The 25,073-nt window shown below is 43.7% G+C and overlaps 1 protein-coding gene across 1 annotated transcript in view; it reads left to right on the top strand.

The window, feature by feature from the left end:
• The first annotated feature begins 6,881 nt into the window (after nt 1-6,881).
• LOC125998987 (RNA-binding motif protein, X-linked 2-like) overlaps nt 6,882-25,073 on the top strand; it is a 60,984-nt gene continuing 42,792 nt past the window's right edge. Inside the window, exons 1-7 of the mRNA XM_049766999.1 lie at nt 6,882-6,909; nt 7,488-7,827; nt 7,869-8,146; nt 10,053-10,104; nt 16,007-16,136; nt 17,851-18,028; nt 19,101-19,642. Coding sequence (XP_049622956.1) covers nt 6,882-6,909; nt 7,488-7,827; nt 7,869-8,146; nt 10,053-10,104; nt 16,007-16,136; nt 17,851-18,028; nt 19,101-19,603 — 1,509 coding nt within the window. The 3' untranslated portion in view covers nt 19,604-19,642. The remainder of the gene's footprint in view (nt 6,910-7,487; nt 7,828-7,868; nt 8,147-10,052; nt 10,105-16,006; nt 16,137-17,850; nt 18,029-19,100; nt 19,643-25,073) is intronic.

Genomic DNA, 25,073 nt, shown 5'->3' with positions numbered 1-25,073 from the left:
AGGTGCTGTGTGCAAGGCAAATATTATATTCCAGGATGTTTTGACAGTCTGAGGGGGGCATTGGCAGATGTGTCTCTTTACAAAGACTCAGAAAAGGGGGCCAGAGAGATGATCCAGTGGGTAAGGCATTTGCCTTACATGCAACCAACATGGAATTTAATTTTCAGCATCCCATGTAGTCCCCCAAGCACCACCAGGAATGATTTCTCAATGCAGAGCCAGGAGTAACCTCTCAGCATCATCATGTGTGGCCCAAACAAAGAAACAAAAGAATCTATGAAAAAAAAGTAAAACAAAATAAAACAAGAATCAAAGTGAAGTAGGGACATGGTCATCTAGTCGTCAATCTGAGAGCAGTTATTATTTGGCCCATTCACCAGGAGGCCCATTTCCCATTTCAGCTTCATGACATTGGACCTACTTTGGTACCTAGAGCTAAGGGGTGTTTATGTTTTCACACCTCCATGCATGGTCAGAGGCTTTTTACAAGCCTAAATCCAGACTCAAGAGAATATAAGAATCACCTGGAGGGCTTGCTATAACCCAAATTCTTATGTCCTACACCCTGGAGCTTCATATCCTATTGATTTAGGGTGGACTCAAGAATCTGCATTTCTGACAATTCTGAACTCCTGGCTGTAAGACTCCACTTTGAAAATAAATGCTTTAGGTGCTAGAGATATAGTACAGATGATAAGGAGCTTTCCTTAACCAGGTTTTGATCCACAGCATCCTAAATGCCAACCCTGAGTCCTGCCAGAAGTGTTCCCTGAGTGCACAGTCAGAAGTAAGCCCTTTGCACCACTTAGTGTGGCCCGATCTACTCCTTTCACAACAAATAGAAAGAAAAAAGGTCTTCTAAAGTGGTGTTCTCAAATGGTTCTAATTCAGATCTGTGTGTTGGAATCAGCGATTTCATGCAAATATTGACATTTTAGACATATACCATTATTAGAAATCATTAGTCTTCAATGTGACCTATTCAGCTAGACTGCATTGACTACTTAGATGAGCCAAAGTCTCAGATAGTCTCAGTAAAAAGAGCACATGATAATTTCTGTTCTGTTTTAAGACAGAGCCTGGGGGGTCGTCTTTCTGGTAAAAAAAAAAGACAGAGCATACATTCTGCACCAGAGAAGTGTGTGGTTGTGTCTTGGTGTAGAAGTGCAGACATAAGGACACACATCCTACTAACTTAGGTTATGCAAACAGTGATGAATATTTGCAGTTCTAGGCAAAAAATGTATGAAATAATTCACCCTACTTTTTTCCTTTGCTTAGGCTGGAGCACTATTACAATGGGTAAGGCATTTTCCTTACATGTGGCCAACCTGAGTTCACGCCACAACACCCCATAAGGGTCCCCAAAGATACCACAAGTGAGCCTTGAACAAGTCAGGAGTTAGGTCTAAGTGCAGAGCCAGGAGTAAGCCCTGAGCACCAAACACACATACATAAACACACACACACAAAATTTTTTGGTTTTTGGATCACACCAGGCAGAGCTCAGGGGTTACACCTGGCTCTATGCTCAGAAATCACTTCTGGTGAGCTCGGGGGACCATATGGGGTGCCAGGATTTGAACCACTGTCCTTCCACATGCAAGGCAAATGCTTTACCTCCAGGCTATCTCTCCAGCCCCACAAACATTAAAAAAATAAACACTCCTTAGGCAAGGGATAATATGGCTTCAATACTTGCTTTGCCTATGGAAACCTTGAATTCTGTCCTCAGCTCAGTATGGTTCCCCAATCACCACTAGAAAGCAACCTAAGCCACAAGCCAGCAGTAGCTCCTGAGCACTGCCAGTTGTGGCCCAGTTCCCAACCCCCAAAGCAAAGTTCAAGTGATGGCAACAATTCTGTCAGAGGTCAGAATCACTAATGGCAAAAGAATGGGCTCTGTAGTCAAAACATTTGGGAGCTGGCACAACAGGATTTCTAACTTTGTGCAAATGATGTCACCTCACTGATTTAGCTTTGATTTCTTAAGATATGATATGAAGACATAATACCTAGTTCACAATGTTGTAGCTTTGATAAAATTATATATGGTGGATTTGAGAAGACTGAATTGTAAAATGTTACACAGGTATAATTGAGTGTCTTCTAGTTTCTTGTTAAACATCGTATGCATCAGAGCTGAAGAATTGGAATTATCTGAGATCTTGGTTGAAAGGCTGATGCCCAGGCCCTGCCCAAGACTTACTGAATCAGAGTCTGCATTTGAAAAACATATACAGGTGCTATGTATGCACATTAAAGTTGTCCTTTACTCTTTCCCACTCTCAGATGTCTGGCCTTATTAATTTCCTTTTGTTGTTGTATTATACTACCTCAAATGTTCCTTTGTAAAACCGCTTTCCCTGAAAGAATTGAAACCATTATGTGTACAAAGTGTTTAAGGTTCCACTCTTTTGCCCCAAACCATCCTAGGACTCATTCAGATCTAAGGCTCCCAAACATGCCACCAGGCACACAGGCCAAAGGGCTAACTGTGCTTAGTTTGTAGTGGGAGAAAAGACAATACTTTTTGTTTTTGGGCCACACCCGGCGGCTCTCAGAAGTTATGCTTTGTTCTGTGATCAGAAATCACTCTTGGTAGGCTCAGGAGACCATATGGGATGCTGGAAATCAAACGTGGATCAGTTATGTGCAAAGCAAACACCCTACTTCCTGTGCTATTGCTCTAATCCCCCAAAACCTATACTTTTTTTTCTTTATGGGACCACAACAGCAGGGCTAAGGGATTACTCCTGGCAGTCATGGTGAACATTATGGGATGCCAGCGTTCCAACCCTGTAGGCCACGTGCAAGGCAAATGCCCTACCCCCTGGGCTATTACTCTGTCTCTAAAGCCTATACTTTTTAAAATTCATTTAATTGTATTTTGGAGCACTTCTGGTGGCGCTCAGGGGTTATTCCTGTCTTTGCACTCAGAAATTGCTCCTTGCAGGCTCTAAGGACCATATGGGATGCCAGGAATCAAACCTGGGTCTGTCCCGGGTCCATAGCATTCAAGGCAAACACCCTACTGCTGTGCTATCTCTTCAGCCCCTAAAACCTATACTTTTCTTTCTTTTTTTCCCCAAACTACTTTTTATTTCTTTTTAAATAATTTTTATTTTGGGGCCCGAGAGATAGCATGGAGGTAGGGCGATGACCTTGCATGCAGAAGGACAGTGGTTCGAATCTTGGCATCCCATATGGTCCTCCGAGCCTGCCTGAATGATTTCTGAGCGTAGAGCCAGGAGTCAGCCCTGAGCACTGCTGGGTGTGACCCAAAAATGAAAAAAAAAATTTATTTTGACCAAAGTGGATTACAAATCTTTCACAATAATATTTTAGGTGCATAGTGATATTGAATCAGGGGCATTCCCACCACCAATGTAGTCCTCCCTCCACCCCTGTTCCCAGCATGCATCCCATATCCCCCTCCTTTGACCCCCGGGCTGCTAGTATAAGTGTTCCCCTCTGTGTCCAGCTTGTTGTAGATTCTGTTGTTGGCTTTAGATTTACTTTCCCCTAGGTTCTTTTGTGGTGTCTGGAAACTTGCCACTCAGTCGTGGATGATAAAATTAGGCCTCTGTAACTAGAGATCTTGGTATTTGCACAGGTCATCAGATGGAGCCTAGCATGGAGTCTTCTTTATGGATCTAGAAGTTCTGTTCCATCACTCTTGTTTTAATCAGTCTTCTGTAGTTGGTGGTCTTGGTTTTTGCACCGATCCTAGGGCAAAGCCTAGGATAGAGTCTTTTATGTTTCCCTAAGTTCTGCTCAGTTGCAGTTGTCTCAGTCAGACCTCTGGAATTAGAGATCTTGGTTGTTGTACAGATCGTAGGCCAAAGCCTAGACAAGGGTCTTTTTATTGGTCCCAGGATAAGTTCTGCCCAGTCATGGTTGTCACAGTCAGTCTTCTGTAGTTAGCGATCTCGGGTTTTGCAAAGATCAAAGGATGACATGTATTCTGATTTCATCTTATCGTTAGGTGGTGAGATAAGACAACCTGCTCTGAGATCAAGTGGTTGCCATTTCCTTATTGTCGGGATGTCATATCGAAAGTGGCATATGTTGGTGTCAGGGCAGTATTAAGAATGTCCCAGAGGGAGTTTGGTTCCTGGAGCAGTTTCAGAGAACTGTGTTGGTTCTATGTCTGAGATCTAGGGTTTAGGGTTGGACGCTTGCTGTCTAATCACGTGGAGTCTAAGTTGGGGCCACATGACATATGTTCAAGGTGAGAGGCGCCCTTATATTGTAAAATGTATGAGTTTTTTTTTGTTTGGTTTGGTTTTTGGGTCACACCCGGCAGCGCTCAGGTGTTACTCCTGGCTCTATGCTCAGAAATCACTCCTGGCAGGCTCGGAGGACCATATGGGATGCCAGGATTCGAACCACCGACCTTCTGCGTGCAAGGCAAACACCTTACCTCCATGCTATCTCTCTGGCCCCAATGTATGAGTTCTTATCCCTAGTTGATAAGAGTTTGTTTCTATACGTAAAATCTTCCCTTTTTTAGTATGCCTTTGCAAGAAGAAATGGTGCTGTATTATATTGCTGGTGCATTTGGGGGTAAAGCCTATACTTTTATCGAAAGTTTTACACCAGGGGTCTTCAAACTACGGCCCGCGGGCCACATATTGTATTTATTCACATTTTGTTTTTTCACTTCTAAATAAGATATATGCAGTGTGCATAGAAATTTGTTCATAATTTTTGTTTTTACTATAATTTGGCCCTCCAACAGCCTGAAGGACAGTGAACTGGCCCCCTGTTTAAAAAGTTTGAGGACTCCTGTTTTACACCTTCTCTGTGATGGTCACTCTGCTTAGAAAAAACTTTCTAAATTCTTATTATGACTTCTGTGCTAGGTGTTATTATTATCCACAGATTACACATGAAGAAACAGGGGCTTGAAGAGATGAAAGGAGCTAAGGTTAACCACCTTGGAAGAAATGTTCATCTGGATTAAAATTCAATTCTTGATAATGGAATGAGAATTACAGAGGATAGGATGTTTGCCTTGAATACAGCTGACCTAAGGTCCACTAAGCACCCCAGGAGTGATCCCTGAGCACAGAGCCAGGTAAGCCTTGAACACCACCAGATGTGACTCAAAATAGATACAAGGTTTAATCCTTGAAACCTGTAATTATATTGGTAAAAGAAACTTTGAAGTTGTGATTAACATTCTTTTTTTTTTTTTTTGGTTTTTGGGTCACACCCGGCAGCGCTAAGGGGTTACTCCTGGCTCTATGCTCAGAAATCGCTCCTGGAAGGCTTGGGGGACCATATGGGATGCCGGGATTTGAACCATCATTCTTCTGCGTCAAAGGCAAACGCCTGACCGCTGTGCTATCTCTCCGGCCCCATGATTAACATTCTTATTATAGATCAGAGCTTTAGTGCAGAGGTAGGGCATTTGCATTGAGTTTGGCTGACCTAGGATACCTTGGTTCAGTCCCCTTGGTTCAAGTCCCATATGGTCCCCCAAGCCAGGTGCTATTTCTGAGTGCATAGCCAGGAGTATCTCCTAAGTGTCACCGGGTTTACATTCCCCCAAAATATTCTTATTGTGAGCAAGAGTTGCTTGGATTTTCCAGGAATGTTGTAACTGCAAAGGTCCCACTACGAGGACCATAGGAAATTCGAGTAGGCTGTTTTAAAGTATATGTCAGTGGGAAAAAAAGGTGTCGAAGAGATGCAAAGAAGTTATCAGCCAAGGATAATGTGGAGTTTCTGGAAAAAAGGAGAGATGACAAATGCTCCCCTACAGCCTCTAGGATGAGCCAAGGAGACAGGCCTGACATGGCCTTAAAGGCATAAGGGTACAGAATCTGATAAATTGGGTTAAAGCACAATTCTTGGCATGAAGGAACTCTTTTTTAAAGTAGTAAATATGTTAGCGCTGTTTTGCACAGAAAGAGCATGAAGAAATTCACTCAGACAATTCTCTGTTTTTCTTTTACTTTCAAAACAGTCAAAGACTTTTTAATATCTACTGCTAAGTATTCTTTATGAGAGAACACACAAATCCAGGAAGGTAGAGGACCTGAATTCCCCTGCCGCTGTTCTTTGTACTGAAAACAGTAAGAAATAGAAGTTTGAAGCCCTTTTTCCTACTTGTATAAACGTTCTCTGAAACACAGGGATGGGGGTAGACATGATCATTGCTCCCACCTGTAATCAGGAATGCAGTAAAGACTTTTCATCCTGCTCAAAGCTGACGAGATAGATGCCAAACCCAGGTGTTTTTTGTTTTATTGGTTTTTTTCTAGATTTTTACATTCAGGCTATGCTCTGAATTCCCATCCCCTTTTCCTCGGACTTAAGGAAATTTTTATATGTTTATATATACATATATATCTTTATATGTTTATATGTCTTCTTATGCACCAATTCCTTTTATTTGCAGATATCCATTGAAAGAACCCAGGCATACCCGGATGCCTTTCAGATTTCCTGGCTTCAAAATCAATTTCTTGCTAATTCTACCCAAAGTATCCAAACAGTTTTTAGTCACACCTCTAACTATCCAGGATCTCTGTATTCCACGTCGGCTACTGGAAGACCCTAAGTGGTGCAAGGGATAGGCATGCAAGGATAGGCATTGCTCATCATCCAGTATCTCACTGGCTTCCTTTGTAGGGTCACATTTTTTTGCCAGAGTGCCAGGGAGATAATGGAGCTCCCGAGGGGTGATCAGGAAGCGCAGGCTGCCTTGATTCTTATTGAGACTTGACCCTATGGAGTCTCCACCAATAGCGCACTGCAAGGGCCCAAGGAATGTTATGTTGCTCGGGACCTGGGGTGCTGGGGAGACCTGGGCCATTGTCGGGGTGCAGGGGTTCTCTGGGTCAGCACTCTGTGATGGTTGGGAGACCATGTATGCTGGAGATAAGACTATCCCGGGTCGGTCACGCACTATGCTCTCCAACCTTGACCGCTGTACTAGCTCCCTGCCTGGCAACTGACTTTATGAAGGGTAAAAGTATGTGTGGGTATCCCCCATTCCGTATCGACAGACGTGCATGCTTATTTTTCACAGATTACAGCATTCCATAATGTGGATGCACTCTAGTGCCTAGTACTTCCAAGCTTAGAAGCTGCACTACAACTTTTATGCTTTTCTGAATGTGGTCTACTGTGGGGGTTCTTTTTGTAGGCGTCTTTTAACATTTTGATTTCTCAATACATCAGATGATAAGATTTCAGGGATAGGCTTGAACCCATTTATACGAGTATCGAATCTCTCAAACAAGTCCAGGTGACAAGGGATGCTGGAGAATGTCTAGGATGTACCAGCATGTAGCTGAGAGCGAACCGTGAACAGGGTTGTTGGCGCTGGGAACAAAGGCTGGGCCCAGCGTCCGGTACCACCGAGTCAGGCAACTTTCCCAGTCAGGGCTCCCCATGCAAACTTTCCTTGGGAGCTTACTTGAGCAGCAAGCCTTCCTCAGTCCTAGGCCCGGTTTCCGGTTACCTGGCAGGATCTCTCAGGAAGAAAGGAGGGGGGGCCAAGGGGAAAAGTGGGCGGGGCACGTTCCACAGCGCCGACCACTTCCGGCGCCAGTGCACAGGCGCCCAAAAAGTACTCCCCCCCCGCACCCCCCCGCACAGGCTACTTGCAGCGCGCGTGCTCAGGCGCCACAGTCCAACTGCGCCGGCCACTATCGGCGCGAGTGCTCAGGCGCGACTGCAGGGCCTGGCACTCGCCTTGCGGCTACTTCCGGCGGCTCGCCCAATGGGAGCGCCGCCTGGAGAGCTGCGCATGCGCCCCGCCGCCTCGGCCGGAACCCGCTTCGTAGGGGCCTTTGTGCGGGAGCCGGCGCAAGATGAAGTGAGGCCTGGGTCTTGCTCTGTGGAACGAGGGAGGGCGAGGTGTGGGGAGGGCCGGGGAGATGGGGTGGCGGGAGGCTATGGGGCGTGTGGCGCGGCGCCTGCGGGGTCGGGGGTCGACTGGAGAAGCGGCGCGCGGCGGGCGGTTCCTCGCCTTCACTTCCGCCGGGGCGGCTCCGTTTTCGCCCGCACAGCCCGTTAACGAAAGTGAAGCTGATCAACGAGCTGAACGAGCGCGAAGCCCAGCTTGGGGTGGCGGAGAAGGTGTCCTGGCACTCCCAGTACAAGGACAGCGCCTGGATCTTCTTGGGTGAGGCCGCCCGCCGTGACCCGGCCGCCCTACCCCCTGCCCCTCGCTCCAGCCTTCCCGGCTATTGCCTCTTCTCTTCTCCTTTTCCTTCCCTTTCTCCTCCTCCTCCTCCTTCTTCCCTTTCCTCTTCTCCTTCCCTTTCTCCTCCTCCTTCTCTCCTTCTCCCGGTGGAACACTTCCCTCCATCCTATTGGTCCCCTCCTTACACTGTCTCCCACCCCTCAAGTCGCATGTTTCTGCCTCAACACCAGTTCTCATGCCCTTTACTTCCAGTTTCATTGGGGGATTTGTTGTTTCATCTTTAGATTGACATCTCGCATAGAAGAGAGAGCTATCCGTGACATTTTCTCTCCCTTCACTTCACTCAGCAGCAGCTCCTCAGGTGCCTCCATGTTGCAGCAAATTGCATGGCTTATCTTTTCTCATGGTCGAGAGTATCTTGTATGTGAACCATTCTTTCTTTTTCTACTTACTCACTCCCTTGTTTTTGGACACGAGGTGTTTCTAGATTTTGGCTCCTGCGAATAGTGCTGTAGGGAACACCGAAGTGCAGATGTCTTTTTCTCCAGTTTGTCTCTGTGCCCTTGGCATGTGTTCCAAGAAGAGGAGTGGCTTGTGATGGATTTCGAGGCCTAGTTTTTTTTTTTTAGGAAAGGCTGGACCACTCGCCATTCCCACCAGCAGTCGCAGCAGAGAGCCTTTCTCTCCTCATATCCCCATCACACTAATGCCAGTTGCTCTTGTTCCTTTGATGTCTCTGCACTGCCTACATTCTTAGACCAGTCCTGTGAATCAGGTACTCAGAAACCTGTTTGTAGATTGAGGAAATCATTGGAAGGGGGATTTACTTCAGTGAAATGCTTCATAGTGCTTGCAGCAATCCTTTGAGTTAGGCTGGACATTTGAGGACAGAAACTGATTTGGAGGGTCAGCAAGTTAACTGTAGGGACGCAGAAGTCCCAGCATATTCTCATCCCTTCGCACCAGTCTTGACCACTGTGTGTCCAGAGCTGCGGTGCGAGGATGTGGAACACCACATCCTTGGGCTCTTTCACTGAGTTGTCTAGTACAGGGCCTGGTCCCTAGGCTCTTGTTTGAGAGCCCTCCCTGAACACATTGGATTTTGGAACAGATGACTTCGAAATGTTTTTGGAGCTCCTCGTGCTCAGACCTTATTCCCGGTTCTGTGTTCAGGGGTTACTTCTGGCAGGTGCCATGGAACCGTTTGTGCCAGGGGCCAGCCTCAGATCGATTGCAGTGCAAGCCAGGTGTCATACTACTTTACTCTCACTCTGGCCCAAGTTTTGAGATGGACATTTCCACATACCCTGTGCTCAGAGTAAGCTCCTGCCTCTCTATTCAGTGGTCACTCTTAGCTTGGGCGGACCATTTGGATGCTGGGAATTGAAGCCTGGTCGTTTGCATGGAAGGCAAGCACCTTTCCTGCAGTACTATCTCCTGCTCTTGATATATATGGTAAGATGTACTTGTGGAAGCAGAGCTTTGTATTAGAAACCAACTTCTTTGCCTAGAAGGTTTTTCTTTTCAGGACTAGAAAGATTTAGAGGGCCCTGCTATCCTTGGTTGGTTACTGCTAATGGTCCCCTGAATACCTCCAGGAATAGTCTCCAAGCATAGTTGAAATGAAGACAACAAATTTAAAAAATATGTTATTTTGGAATTTGAGAAAATATTATTTCGGTTCATTAGTGGTAACCATGACCTTTCCACTCAAAACTTAATGACATGTTCTAGAACTTTTTCACTGCTATCTATGTACTTTATGCTATCATATTGTGAGTTCTTTGGAGTTTAGGTCCTGTTTTATGTATCCTCAAAGCTAGGCCTAGGTGTAGACTCGGTGGTAGGTTAATGTTTAATCTGAAATGTGATTTTTCTCTTCTAGGAGGACTTCCTTATGAATTGACTGAAGGGGACATCATCTGTGTCTTCTCCCAGTAAGTCCCCTTTTATTCACTGTTTTCTGTATAGTCAGTGTCATTGTCTTCCACGGTACATTTTGTTTCCTTTTAAATTCTAGTCTGACTGGGTATTCTTGCATAGAGAGTGCTCAGTGCAGTTTTTGCTTTACTTTAGATCAGACTTAGGATATAGATGCAGAACTCTTGCGGTTCTTGTGGAAAATTATTATGTCAAATCTTAATAATTTGTCTTGGGAATTCTGGTCTACTCCCATTGCTTTTTCTCTTTTGGAGGAGTGTGTGTTCAAAGCTTCTCACTCTGTTCAGATAGCATTCCTGGCCGTGCTTAGAGGACCTTATGTGGTGCTTACTGCTGGGAAGTGAACCTAGGTCAGCTGTGTGCAAGGGCTGTACCCACTGCACTCCCTCTAATTTTTCATTGACACTTGTTTGTTTGTTTTTTCCCTATGCCCATTGACACTTGTTGAGCCTGGGCTTACAGTAAAGCAGATGAAAATTTCTAGAGAAGTACTGTGTTGACCTGTCTTCTTGACCTACAAACGAGTGATCACACAGCCCTTCTGGGCCCACACCTTTGTGACACTGTATACTTGGGGGCAAAGAATAAAGGGTTTAGAGACAATCCAAAAGGTGTAGGCAGTACTTTCTCTCTTTGTTTCCATATAGTGTAATTTTACTGAAGAGAACCAATCCTCTGTGGTTGGGCATCTTTTAGGGGACAGTAGGCTCTTACTCAGGGGTTGGGTAGCATAGAGGCCTGTAAGGCAGTAGAAATGAAATGTGGCAATACATGCGAGAAGGCAGCTATGGGCATAGAATTAGGGCAGCCCCCTTGGACTGAAGGCTCTGGCTTCCTCCAATTTCTGGATGGTAGGGAAGTTCATAGTAGGTAGAGTTTATCATTTCCATTCCTGATCTAATCTGTTATCTAGCCTCTTCTTATCTATAAATATCACTGGCCTGTCAGTGGTCCCTGGACTGGTATTTGAAGACCCACTGATATGTATTGTTTTGGTTTATGGGCCTTACCTGCTTGATGCTCAGTGGTTACTCCGGCTCTGCTCCCAGGAATACGTTCTGGGGTGCCCAGGGGACTAAATGGCATGCTGGGTTGGCCACATGCAAGGCAAACTACCCTACCTGCTGTACTATCTATTGCTTTGCTCCCCTACTTGTATTTTGTCTTGTTGATATCAATGATCAGCTGTATGTGTTTATTCCAATTCCCTATTTACATGGGATGATTTAGTTAACTAGATTGAATCTGAATTTGAAGAGTGGTTGACTGTACAGGGGCTGGTAGGGTGAAGGATATTCATTTTTGGCAAAATGTTTTGTGTAGAATCTGAAAGCTAAAGACAAAAGAACCAATGGCAAGTGAGCTGCACTTCTTGTTTTTGATTATTAGTGGAGAACAGTAATTAGTGTGTGGAAAAAACGTTTAAACTATAGTTTCGCTAAGTGATTTGTGAATTAGGCACTGTTCCATTTAGCAAAAAGCCTACTGTGAAAAAAATGCTTTTAATTGCAATGTTTTCATTTGTTAGTTAATTATTTTTTATGCTTTTATTTATTTATTTTTTGGTTTTTGGTCCACACCCCGTGACGCTCAGGGGTTACTCCTGGCTCTGAGCTCAGAAATCACTCCTAGGGGCTGGAGAGATAGCACAGCGGTAGTGCATTTGCCTTGCAAACGCTGACCATGACCAATGTTGGTTCGAATACCGGCATCCTATATGGTCCCCCATGCCTGCCAGGAGTGATTTCTGAGCAGAGAGCCAGGAGTAACCCCTGAGCATCACCGGGTGTGGCCCCCCCCCCCCAAAAAAAAAAAGAAATAAAAAAAATCACTCCTAGCTTCGGGAAACATATGGGATACCAGGGATCGAACAGAGGTCCATCCTGGGTCGGCCGCGTGCAAGGCAAACGACCTACTCCTGAGCTATTGCACCGACCCCTAATTAAATTTATTTTGCTCCATCCCCTCCCCCTAATTAATTTTTTAAAAATTTGATACAAGAGTTATTCAGGTATTTAGTGTTCTAATACCAGTTCCACTACCAGTATTTCCCTCCAACAATATCCCTAGATTTCCTCCCACCTCTCAGTCTGCCACCTTGGATAGTATATAACCCATTTATTCCATATTCCATATTACTTGTTCTACAAAACTTAAAGTGTGACCCATATAATTAGCAATAAAAATCATAATAAAAGTTAAATTTGTGGGAAAAAGGAATATAGAAGGAGGACCTGAGAGCTATTACAGTGGGTAGGTTGAAGGAAAATGAAGCATATTGGTATGGTTCTTTGTCTTTTTAAAAATATTCATATTGTTTCCAATGTCTTGCTATTATAATGTAATATACATTTTCGTATGCAATCCCTGTGCCTTTGTGAAATTACTGGAATAATGTTAACAGTTTTCTCTTTGCTAATCCAGGTTTGTGAATTTTGGGCCACACCTGGGTCTGTTTAGGGATTGCTTCTGGCAGATTTGGGATTATACAGGGTGCCATGAATCAAACCTGGGTTGACAATGTGCAAGCAAACACCCAGTCCAGTGTTCTCCCCAGTTCTTCTCTGATAACATTTTTTTTTTGGTTTTTGGATCACACCTGGCAGCACTTGGGAATTCCTCCTGGCTCTATGCTCAGAATAGCTCCTGGCCAGCTTGGGGGACCATATGGGATGCCAGAATTCAAACCACTGTCCTGCATACAAGGCATACACCCTACCTCCATGCTATCTCTCTGGCCCCCCTCTTTGATAACTTTTAAATGTTATTTTAAGACATTTTATAATTTCAGATTGCTCTCTGAAAAAGTCTTCTAGATTTCCACACATAGAATCTCTTTTTACTGAATTCTAGTCAGCAGTGGTTATATAAAAATGTATTTGTCAGGGGCCGGAGCGACAGTACAGTGATAGGGCATTTGCCTTGCATGCAGGTGACCTAGGTTGAACCTTGGTTTAATCCCCCCACATCATATGGTCCTCCAAAGGCCGGGGCAATTCTCAGTACATAGCCTGAGCATCTCCTGTGTGGCCCAAAAAACTAACAAAGTATTTGTCAGGGATGGAGAGATAACACAGTGGTAGGGCGTTTGCCTTGCATGCTGCTGACTAAGGATGGACCTAGGTTCGAGTTCTGGCATTGCATATGGTCCTCTGAGCCTGCCAGAAGCCATCTGAGTGCAAAGCCAGGAGTAACCCTTGAGCACCTCCCAGTGTGCCCCCAATAAAAAAATACCAAAAAAGTTTTTTATTTTGGTTTTTGGGCCACGCCCGGCAGTGCTCAGGGGTTACTCCTGGCTGTCTGCTCAGAAATAGCTCCTGGCAGGCACGGGGGACCATATGGGATACCGGGATTCGAACCAACCACCTTTGGTCCTGGATCGGCTGCTTGCAAGGCAAACACTGCTGTGCTATCTCTCCGGGCCCCCAAAAAGTATTTTTAATTTGGCTTTACTATTTTACTTTGCTTCATCTTTTTTTTTTTGTTTCTTTGGGCCACACCCAGCAGCACTTGGGTATCTGCTCTTGGCAGTGCTCAGGGACCATATGTGATATTGCTGGTCAAACCAGACTTATCTGTGTTCAAGCACTTTAACCGCTGTACTTTCTCCCGACATGAAACATCTTTTTTTTTTTTTTTTTTTTTTTTTTTTTTTTGGTTTTTGGGTCACACCCGGCAGTGCTCAGGGGTTATTCCTGGCTCCAGACTCAGAAATTGCTCCTGGCAGGCACGGGGGACCATATGGGATGCCGGGATTCGAACCGATGACCTCCTGCATGAAAGGCAAACACATTACCTCCATGCTATCTCTCCGGCCCCGAAACATCTTTTTTTAAAATATCTTTATTTGGGGCGGGGCGGTGGCGCTAGAGGTAAGGTGCCTGCCTTGCCTGTGCTAGCCTTGGACGGACCGTGGTTCGATCCCCCGGCGTCCCATATGGTCCCCCAAGCCAGGAGCAACTTCTGAGTGCGTAGCCAGGAGTAACCCCTGAGCGTTACCGGGTGTGGCCCAAAAACCAAAAAAAAAAAAATCTTTATTTAAAAACCTTGATTACAAATATGGTTTGGTTTGAGTCATGTACAGAACACCCCCCTTCACCAGTGCAACATTCCCATCACCAATGTCCCAAATCTCCTCCTCCTGTACTCTAGACAGACTTTCTACTTCCCTCATTCATTCACATTGTTATAATAGTTCACAAAGTAATTATTTCTCTAACTGCACTTATCACTCTTTGTGATAAGCTTCATGTCATGAGCTGGACCTTCCAGCCCTCCTCTCTTTTGTCTCTGAGAATTGTTGTAAAATGTCTTCTATTTTTCTTAAAATCTATCAATGAGTGAGACTATTCTGCGTCTATCTCTCCCTCTGACATTTTTTTTTTTTTTTTAGTTTTTGGGTCACACCCGGCAGTGCTCAGGGGTTACTCCTGGCTGTCTGCTCAGAAATAGCTCCTGACAGGCACGAGGGACCATATGGGACACCGGGATTCGAACCAACCACCTTTGGTCCTGGATCGGCTGCTTGCAAGGCAAACGCCGCTGTGCTATTTCTCCGGGGCCCCCCTCTGACATTTTTTACTCATAATAGATTCCATGTACATCTTTTTCATAGATTAACAAGTTATTTAAGTTATTTCTTTTTGTATGTTATATTTTTGTCCATATTTTTCTGTTCCTCATTTTCTTAACAATTTTATAAGAATCCTTCATGTAATATGGGTATTAGCTTTGTTTGACTGTTTGTTGTATAATACTATGAATTTTTTAAAAAGTGGTGTTAGGCTGATCAGGTGATACTCCTTTTCAGTGCTGAGCAGTCGTGCTGGAGCTGAAGAGAACTTGTGCTGAGAATCGATCCTGGTCTTTCAAGATGTATTTTGTTTGTTTTGAGCAATACACGGCCGCACTCAGGGGTTATTCCTGGCTCTCTGCTCAGAATTCGCTCCTGGAAGGCTCAGGGATGCTGGGATTCGAAGCACCTACCTTCTGCATGAAAGGCAAACACCTTACCTCCATGCTATCTCTTTGTCCCCCAAGATGTATATTTAGCTGAGAATACAAAGGATGTATTCTTGCCTTTGAACTTTTAATTTTGTCTGTGTTTGTAATTTTTTGAATGTGTTTTTTGCTTGTTTGTTTTTTATTTTTGGGTCACACCTGGCAGTGCTCAGACATCACTCCTAGCTGGCTCGGGGGACCACATGGGATGCTGGGATTTGAACCACAATCCTTGTGCATGCAAGGCAAACTCCTACCTCCATGCTATCTCTCCCTCTCTTATTATTTCTTAAGAATATTAATAATATTAAGTATTAATAAATATTAATTAAATGTTAAAATAAAATATTGATAATATTTCTTTTCTTTTTTCTTTTTTGGTTTTTGGGTCACACCTAGCAGTGCTCAGGGGTTACTCCTGGCTCTACACTCAGAATTGCTCCTGGCAGGCTCGGGGACCGTATGGGATGCCGGGATTCGAACCACCAACCTTCTGCATGCAAGGCAAACGCTTTACCTCCATGCTACCTCTCCGGCCTCTGATAATATTTCTTAATAATAACCTTGATAATGGTTTCATATCATGATCTATATTACATATACATATATATGTATTCTTCTGAGGCCACATGCAGCTGTATTCTGGTTGCTTCTAACTGCTCTGGGCTCTCTCCTGATGGTGCTTGGGTATCAGTATTATGGGGTGGGGGGCATGTGTCTTCAGTCTTGATTATTACAAATCTTTAACTGATATTCTATATCTTTGTATGACTTTTTTTAGTTAATCTTCGTCAGTTGTCTGATTTTAGCTTTATATTTTATATAACCAATATTTTGAGTTTTGCTTCATTATCCATTCTGAAACTTGCATTTTAAATAGTTTTTTAATTAAAATAGATACGGCGAGGTTGTTAACATAAATCTGGTACGGGACAAGAAGACTGGGAAATCCAAAGGATTCTGTTTCCTTTGCTATGAAGACCAGCGGAGCACGATTCTGGCTGTTGACAATTTCAATGGCATTAAGGTGAGTGTTTTCGTTAAGCAGGATGTGGCTGAATTTTTCCTAGGGTGGTTAGGTTTTATTTGTCCCTTGACCCCCACAGACTCAAGGACTATCAGGGTATGTTCTAAGAGGTGCTGAGGTGTGGGGACATGATGGTCAGGAAGTTATTGTAAGAAGCAATTCCATGGGCCCCTGCCCCAGCCAGCACTTGTTCCTTCTCAGCATTTGCTCTTCTTCCACCCACCTTATGAGGCCTCGGTTTCCCATTTTTTCCCACCTCATTTCTATATTAATCTCTCCAGCCTAGAGGAGGGACTCTAAACTTACAGATTTTTTTTTTTTTGTATTTAGGGACACACCTGATGGCACTTGAGGTTACTCCTGTCTTTGGGCTCAGCAATCACTCCTGGCAGGCTCAGGGACCATATGGGATGTTGGGGATTGAACCCGTGTCCATCCTGTGTTGGCCACATGTAAGGCAAACCCCTTACTACTGTCCTATCGCTCTGGCCTTAGACTTAGAGAAGTTGCATCAGCATAGAAAAATGGTGAGTAGCACAAAGTGGACTAGTTATGAATTTTAATGGATCCTGTAGTCATTCAATCAAAGAGGGAAGATTGTAAAACATGTTTAGGAATGGGAAGTAGGATAGGTGATTGGGCTGTATTAGATTTAAAGGTAAGACTAAAAATCTAACATTGTATTGGTACAATCAAAGGTAGTCACTGGCAGTTTTGAGCGGCAGTGTCTGTAGAATTAAATCTATATCAGGTTGTAGAGGAAATGCATCTCATAGGGTGCATACCTTATATGTGATCCCCTTAGCCCACAGGAGTGATTCCCTGAATGCTGGTCTAGGAGTAAGCACTGGGCATAGCTGGTTGTGGCTCCCCCAAAAGAAAGAATATCTGCTTAAAAAATGAAAAAATATTTTTGGATTTTTGGGCCATACTCAGTGGTGCTTAGGAGCCAGGTTTACTCCTGGCTCTGAGTTCAGGAATCATTCTTATCAAATTCAGGAGACCATATTTGATGCCAAATATCGAAACCAGGTCTGGACATGTGCAAGGCAAATGCCTCTACTGGATCCACTATTAATCTAGCCCTATAAAATGCTTTTGCTTAAAATGAGGTTTTCCCAGAGTTCTGATTCACAGCATTAAGTATCAGTGAGAGTTAGTTTCTTTGGGGGGCAGGGTTAAAGGAGTGAGGGCTTAAAAATAACAGATCTTTTCTACATTTATTCCTTTCCTTCCAAAACTATTGATTGATCTTGACCATTTTTGTGTGTGGAGAAAGTGGCTTTAGAACTTAGCTTGATTTCAGCCATTCCTTTTAGTGACTATTTCCCATTGTATGTTTCACTGTAAATCAGTGTTACAGATTGAGAGTCATTCGTTGTTTGAGTTTTTCTCTGTTGCTGGTGCTTTGGGGGCAATATTTCCTAGTATTTTTTCAATTCAGGATGCAAGTAGACCACAAAGATATTTGTATGGCATGTTGGTCAGTTGGTAGGATAATGCTGGTGTACCTACTTCAGGGGCTTCAGCAGCCCTCAAGCCCCACACGATTGCCCTGAGTAGAGAAACTTGCTATTTGGGAAAACATGCTCCAACAGACTCGTGACACAACAGTATTAGAGATTTTTCCAGAAACAATGACCAGTAAGTTAGTTTGGTTCACAGACTTTGGTAGAAGGGCTATATTTGCTGATACATTGGCTTTGTGTCCTAGATCAAAGGGAGAACTATTCGAGTGGATCATGTGTCTAACTATCGGGTTCCTAAGGACTCAGATGATTTGGATGATGTGACTAAGCAGCTTCAGGAAAAAGGCTGTGAGAATCCCATGCCTTCAGTCAGTTTATCTGAGGACTCTGAAGATGACAAACCTGCCAAGAAACACAAAAAAGGTAATATGTTAAGACCAAACAGAAGATTTGAGTGGTTTTAGATAACATTTTTTTTTTTTTTTTTTTTTGTTTTTTTTTTTTTTTTTTTTTGGTTTTTGGGCCACACCCTGTGACGCTCAGGGGTTACTCCTGGCTATGCGCTCAGAAGTTGCTCCTGGCTTCTTGGGGGACCATATGGGACGCCGGGGGATCGAACCGCGGTCCGTCCTAGGCTAGCGCAGGCAAGGCAGGCACCTTACCTCCAGCGCCACCGCCCGGCCCCTAGATAACATTTTGATGAACAAATTTTACTCAGAGAATGGTAAATATAATAAACTTCGATAACAAAGGCCCATAAGAAATAGTGACTTATAGGGTGCTGGAGAGATAGCATGGAGGTAGGCCATTTGTCTTGCATGCAGAGGATAATTATGGGCCCCTGAGTCTGCCAGCAGCAATTTCTGAGCTTAGAGCCAGGAGTAACTCCTGAGTGCTGCTGGGTGTGCCCCAAAAACCAAAAAAAAAAAGAAAAAAAAGAAATAGTGGCTTATGGGCGGCAGTGATAGCGGTCAACCGGGATGGATGTGGTTTGATGCATAGCATCCCATATGGTCCCTCCACCCCCCCCTGGGGGGAGGCCCAGCCCGGAGTGATTTCTGAGTGCAGAGCTAGGAGTAACCTGAGTGCTGTTAGGTGTGGCCCAAAATGCAAAAAAGAAAAGAAAAATGAGTGTCTTACTAAAATTATGTTTATGTCAAGATATAAATACCTCCACTAGGGAATGGTAAATTTAAACCATTACTGAGGGGCATACACAATTTCTAGAAAAGCATGTAAGACATTTTCACAGGTCATCACTCTTCGACTGGAGGATGAAAATTGGGATATTTTTAGTTTATATCTTACAAACTTTGTTCTCACATTATTGAAATTTTAATTATTTTTGATTTAGGAACCACACATGGTGGTGCTTAAGTGTTGCTTCTGCTCTGCATTCAGATGTGTATTCAGAGAAGAAAAGATTTTGAGGGGGAAGTTGTTTGTTTTTTTTTCCTTTACCTATTTGTTGTTCCTCCTTTTTTTGTCTCTCCAGACAAAAAGGAAAAAAAGAAAAAAAAGAAAGACAAAGAGAAGACCAACCAGGAAGTACAGCCCAAGCTACCAGTCTCCTCTTCATCACCCAGAAGGAAGACGTTAAAGGAAAAGGATGCCTCAGATTCTAAAAAGCTCAGCAGCAAGAACTCTGAGATGGGCCTGAAGTTTGAGTCCAGGGAGGGGCGTATGCAGTGCCACAGCTCCCCTGAGGTCAGGACAAACAGCCGCTCTGGCGCAGAGGCTCGAGATAGGGAGCCCAGAAAAGAGCAGGCCAGGCATGAACACAGGTTCTCAAGTAGGAAGGAGGCAAGGGATGAAAAGAACAGGGATAGGGACAAAGATCGAAGTTCAGACACTTGCATTGACTGGCACAGTGGGCCTTTTGAAAGGAATAGTCGTAGGAGTAGGAGTCGGAGCCAAGATACGTCTCATAGGCATAAAAGTTCTTGGCACTCCCGGGACCGGGGATCCCCCAATTCTAGAGACCGGAGGCATCACTGATGCTCCAGCCTGTTGTGCTGCTTGTTAAGAACTGGTCAGGTGGGTCCGGCGAGGTGGCGGTAGAGGTAAGGTGTCTGCCTTGCAAGCGCTAGCCAAGGAAGGACCGCAGTTCGATCCCCCGGTGTCCCATATGGTCCCCCCAAGCCAGGGGGAATTTCTGAGCGCTTAGCCAGGAGTAACCCCTGAGCATCAAATGGGTGTGGTCCAAAAAACCAAAAAAAAAAAAAGAACTGGTCAGGAACTTGTTAGTTCTCTGTGTGTGTTGGGTCATACCTGCAGATGCTCATGGCTTATTCCTGGCTCTGCTCAGGCATCACTACTGGTGGGGCTTAGGACCAGATGGGTCCTTGGGACTGAACCTAGGTCAGCTGCATACAAGATTATTACTCTACCTTCTACTATCACTAGTCCTCAGAGATAAACTTTTGTTACTGTTTCAGGGCCATGCCCATTGGAGCTCAGGGGGGGTCACTCCTGAGCTGGCCAGCTTGAAGGAATCATATGGGATTCCAGGGGTTTAAGACCCCATGACTTTTTTTTAAAGCAAGAAAAACTAGTTAAATTGTTCTAATATATTGATTGCACTCAGGAGTTAGTACTTGCTCTTGCACTCCTGGCAGACTTGGGGGGACCATATGGATGCAGGGGATTGAACTTGGGCTAACACCCTCCCTTGTCTTACTAATTTGCTCTGTCCCCTTTAGTATGAGTTCTTGAGAAAGGTATACTCTAGGCAGTTTGATGTCCTTAAATTTTTTTTTTTTTTGGTTTTTGGGCCACACCCGGTAACGCTCAGGGGTTACTCCTGGCTATGAGCTCAGAAGTTGCTCCTGGCTTGGGGGACCATATGGGACGCCGGGGGATCGAACTGTGGTCCGTCCAAGGCTAGCGCAGGCAAGGCAGGCACCTTACCTCTTGCGCCACCGCCCGGCCCCGATGTCCTTAAATTTTTAAGCAAAATTTGTTGTTAGGGAATGTTTGGAATATATTTGGTGCTATTGAAAGCATGTGTGTAAAGTGGATTCATACATAGACTCGTGAACCTATAGACCCCCACATTTGGATGAAAAATATCTAGGAAAGAAGAAAATATTACAGTTATAGAACTTTTTTGTGTGTTGGATGGCCTTTTCAGGTGGCCAATAAAACCATAAGTAAGTGTGACTTACCCAGGTTGAAATGGCTTAATATAGTAATGAAATTGTTCTGTTTGTGTTGGGATCAGTGTCTTCCTTTAGCGTGATATGATATAGTAATGAATTGTTAGTCTGTTCTTTGTATTGAGATAAGTACCTCTCCTATATTGTTGATTAATATATTTCCATGTGTTTTTCTTAAGAGTTATTCTAGAGAGAAATCTACATAACTAAACTTACTTTATAAAAAATTTAGTTTTTCCAAATTGACTTAAAGTTGGTTTAAAATATTAGGAAATTACTGGGGTTTTGTTTTACACCTTTCTGTGTGTACAGTTGTAACCACATCCACACCAAAGTCTCAGTCTCATCCTACCACCAAGACTTCTGTGCTATTCCTTCCATTCCCTACTGTTTCCCTTTGGTTGTCACCATATTTTTCCTTAATCCTAGCAGTGTTACTTGGCAGTGCATTTTCTTCAGTAATTTATAATCTAAATGAGTAAACAATGATGCCTGTCTTTCACTTTGATATGTGCCTTATGGTCTTTGCATTCTCTCCTGAATGACATCTTTTTTTAATCACAATATAGTAGTCTGGTCTATATTATCTCTTCTTTAGCCAGTCATGCAGACAGGCCTTTAAATTAATTCCCATGTTTTACCAGTCATGAGTCTAATATGAATTTATAGGGTATAAATGACTTTCTAGATTAATGCTTTTATGTCCTTTAGATAACATGCAAAGCAAATATCCTGCCCCCCTGTACTATTTCGCCAGCCTCCAGAATTTACATTTATCAAAGTATGCAGATTCCATTTATTGATCCTTAGTAAAGCTGTATCTGAGTCTTACAAAACACGGAATATAAATAACCTGAAACTTTACCAACACTTAAAAATTGGCTTCTTACATAGACATACAGGCAGACCAAGCTGAAAAAACTTGAGTAAATTAACATTGTTTTACATTAATATACATAGTGCTAGATAACATTTGTAAAAACAAGTTTTAGCGCATAGCACTTAATACTTCCTTTCTTTCTCTTTTCTTTTTTGGTTTTTGGGCCATACTTGGCTGCGCTTATGGGTTACTCCTGGCTGTGTACTCAGAAATCGACCCTGGCTTTGGAGGATCATATGGATGCTGGAATTGAACCCTTGTCCTTCCCAGGTTGGCAGTGTGTAATGCATATGCCCTACCATTGTGCTGTTCCTCCGACCCGATACTTCTGTTTTTTAATAAATCTATACATTTATTAAGATAAAAAATGACTGTATGGTATGAAGTGTTTACATTTAAACAGTTTTCACAGAAACCTAATACATGCCTAGAATGATTTTACAATGGGCTTGTAGATGTAGGTCTAGATAATGTCAAGAACTGATGGATCACATGATTTAACATTTGAGGCTCCACCTAAGAGTTTGGCCCTGGGGCCGGCGAGGTGGTGCTAGAGGTAAGGTGTCTGCCTTACAATTGCTAGCCAAGGAAAGATTGTGACCGCGGTTTGATCCCCCAGCGTCCCATATGGTCCCCCCAAGCTAGGGGCAATTTCTGAGCACTTAGCCAGGAGTAACCCCTGAGCATCAAACGGATGTGGCCCAAAACTCCCCCCCCCCAAAAAAAAAGAGTTTGGCCCTTTTTCTTCCACCCTAAGAGTTTGGCCCTTGTTCTTCCTTTCTCTCCCACCTCCTAAACCACCCTCTTCCCTTCCTCAAAGTGCTTAGGGAAGTAGGGCTTGGATGGATGAACTGATATAACTTCTTTTTTTTTGTGTATGTGGTTTTTGGGTCACACCCGGCAGTGCTCAGGGGTTACTTCTGGCTTCATGCTCAGAAATTGCTCCTGGCAGGCACGGGGAACCATATGTGACACCGGGATTCGAACCGATGACCTTCTGCATGAAAGGCAAACGCCTTACCTTCTTGCTATCTCTCCAGCCCCTGATATAACTTCTTAACTGAAATAAATTGTTATTTTCTGAAGAATTTGAAGAATTTGAAGAATTAGTACCTCACAGAATGATCTGTCTGTATGTATAACCCGATAAAAATCTACCTTTTCCTAATCAGTATCCACACAGAATGGCAGATTTGGTAAGTTAATAACTGACTTAGTCCTTTGCTGGGAAGAGCATTATCTGTTTACGGTTTTTACAAATATTGCCATGGAAAAGTATTGACTGTTACTTCCATATTTTGCTCATGCTATAAAAGCTAGCCCCCTTTCAATAAACTCTGGCACTTGATCAGCAAGCTTGACTTGAGCTCATTTCTTTCCCAGCCTCTTTCCTCCTTTTTAGGTCGGATCTCGCTCGAGACCCACAAATTACTTCACGATCCTCAGTCCACCCTGTGGGCAGGGTCCCAGGGGTCGCAATCTCCCAGGCCAGAAAGTACAAACAAAATAAAAAAAAAAAGAGGGGCCCGGAGATATAGCACAGTGGCGTTTGCCTTGCAAGCAGCTGATCCAGGACCAAAGGTGGTTGGTTCAAATCCCGGTGTCCCATATGGTCCCCCGTGCCTGCCAGGAGCTATTTCTGAGCAGATAGCCAGGAGTCACCCCTGAGCACCGCCGGTTGTGGCCCAAAAACCAAAAAAAAAAATTAAATAAAAGAGCAGTGTTCAGTTGTATATACTTCTGTATGAATAGCTTTCACTGCTAATGAAAGAACTTTTCTGGCATCTTCTGACAAGCTTTATTTTCCTCATTAATCTTAACATGCTTTCTCCAGTGAAGTCATCTTTGAAGTTAGTCATGATTCATCACAGTTATCATTTTGTTTCCAATCGGATTTTCCTTTTTTTTTTTTTTGGTCCATACCCTCAGATTTTAAAAGTAACTTCAAGTTAATGTTGATGTGATACATTGTCTGCTTCTCCTTGGCTTTGTACTTCAAGCCAGTCCTGTGGAACTAACTGGTGGTTTCCTTTGTTTGTTTTTTGGGTCACAGCCGGAGGTGTTCCAGGGTTACTCCTCACTCTGTGCTCATAGATCTCCCCTGGCAGACACTGGGGACAATATGGAATGTCGGGATTTGAACCACCATCTCACCTAATTGGCCTCCTGTGAGGCAAACATGGAACTGCCTCTGACTTAGGCATTCAGTCTTAATTTTCAGATGGTAGCTTCGCCCCATTGGCTCTTCAGCCAAACACATACGAAATGTCTGAACCTGAGGTTCCTCTTGTATTGAGCATGATTAAAGGGAATTCCAGTTATCACTGGTATTAATGATTCAGATTAAATGTGAGAAATAATTGTAGTGATTATGGTACCAACAATTTGGACTTTTACTAAAGGTGCCGGAGAGATAGCACAGCACTGGGAGCAGGTCATGGGGTGCAACAAGCTTGCACATAGCAGGTGGTCTCGTATCCATAGTTGCTATTCGATCTCAGACTGCTCAGGTTGTGGGTCTGCTCTCTGTTGAGACACTGAATTTTCTAGTGACCTTTTTTGATATTCATGGCACCATCACATTACGGTTGTTTTGAGGGCTGTAAACTAAAAAGCTAGCTTGGCATTTCCTATGTCTTTTTCTATTGGCGACTTAAACTCAGTTATTGTAGACAGTGGACACTTTCAGTAGTTGGTTTAACTTCATCTGCTGGTATCTCATAGACATTGGATACTTTGTCCAGGGTTAGCTGCACTCAAGGCAGTCGCTGTATCCATTACACTATATTTACTCTGACATTGGATACTTTGATTTCCTTCTATTTGTTCACTTCAAATCTCTGCTGTGGCCAGAGTGATAGTACAGTAAGTAGGCTATTTGCCTTGTATGTGGTTGGACCTGGGCTTGATGCCATGCACCACATAATACCCCCTTAGGACTGCTAGGAGTGATTCCTCCTGAGTGCAGAGCCAAGAGTAAGTCCTGAGTGCAGCAGCCCATGTCTGGTATGGCCCGGTACTGTAAGCCTCACAGAGCCCTTGGGACCAAGCTGCTAGGTGGGGGCTTATGTCCCCACTTGGTTTCGGAAAGAGGGAGAGAGCTAGACAGAAATTCACTGGCCAGAGACGGTCCGGGGAAGCCTGGGTTCAAAGAAGAAAAAAAGATTAGCTACAGAGCAGGCAGCATCTGTCTTTGTAGCTGCTTTTTGCTGATAGTGGACAGTTGTGGAGTTATCAGTTTTTCACTGTTTATGTATCTAAGGAGCAAATATTCTCTATTTAAATTTTTTCTTTGTCTTTTTTCTCTATGTAATGAATATTTTTGCTGATTTTTCTGTTTCTTTGTGTCTAAATATCTTACCTATATAATAATTTTTCTCAGTTTTTCTTTCTTTTTTTTTTTAGTTTTTGGGTCACACCTGGCGGTGCT

This window comes from Suncus etruscus, chromosome X (assembly GCF_024139225.1).
Source record: "Suncus etruscus isolate mSunEtr1 chromosome X, mSunEtr1.pri.cur, whole genome shotgun sequence".
Classification (NCBI taxonomy): domain Eukaryota; kingdom Metazoa; phylum Chordata; class Mammalia; order Eulipotyphla; family Soricidae; genus Suncus; species Suncus etruscus.
The sequence above is the reverse complement of the archived record's forward strand: the minus strand, read 5'-3'. Positions and strand labels throughout refer to the sequence as shown.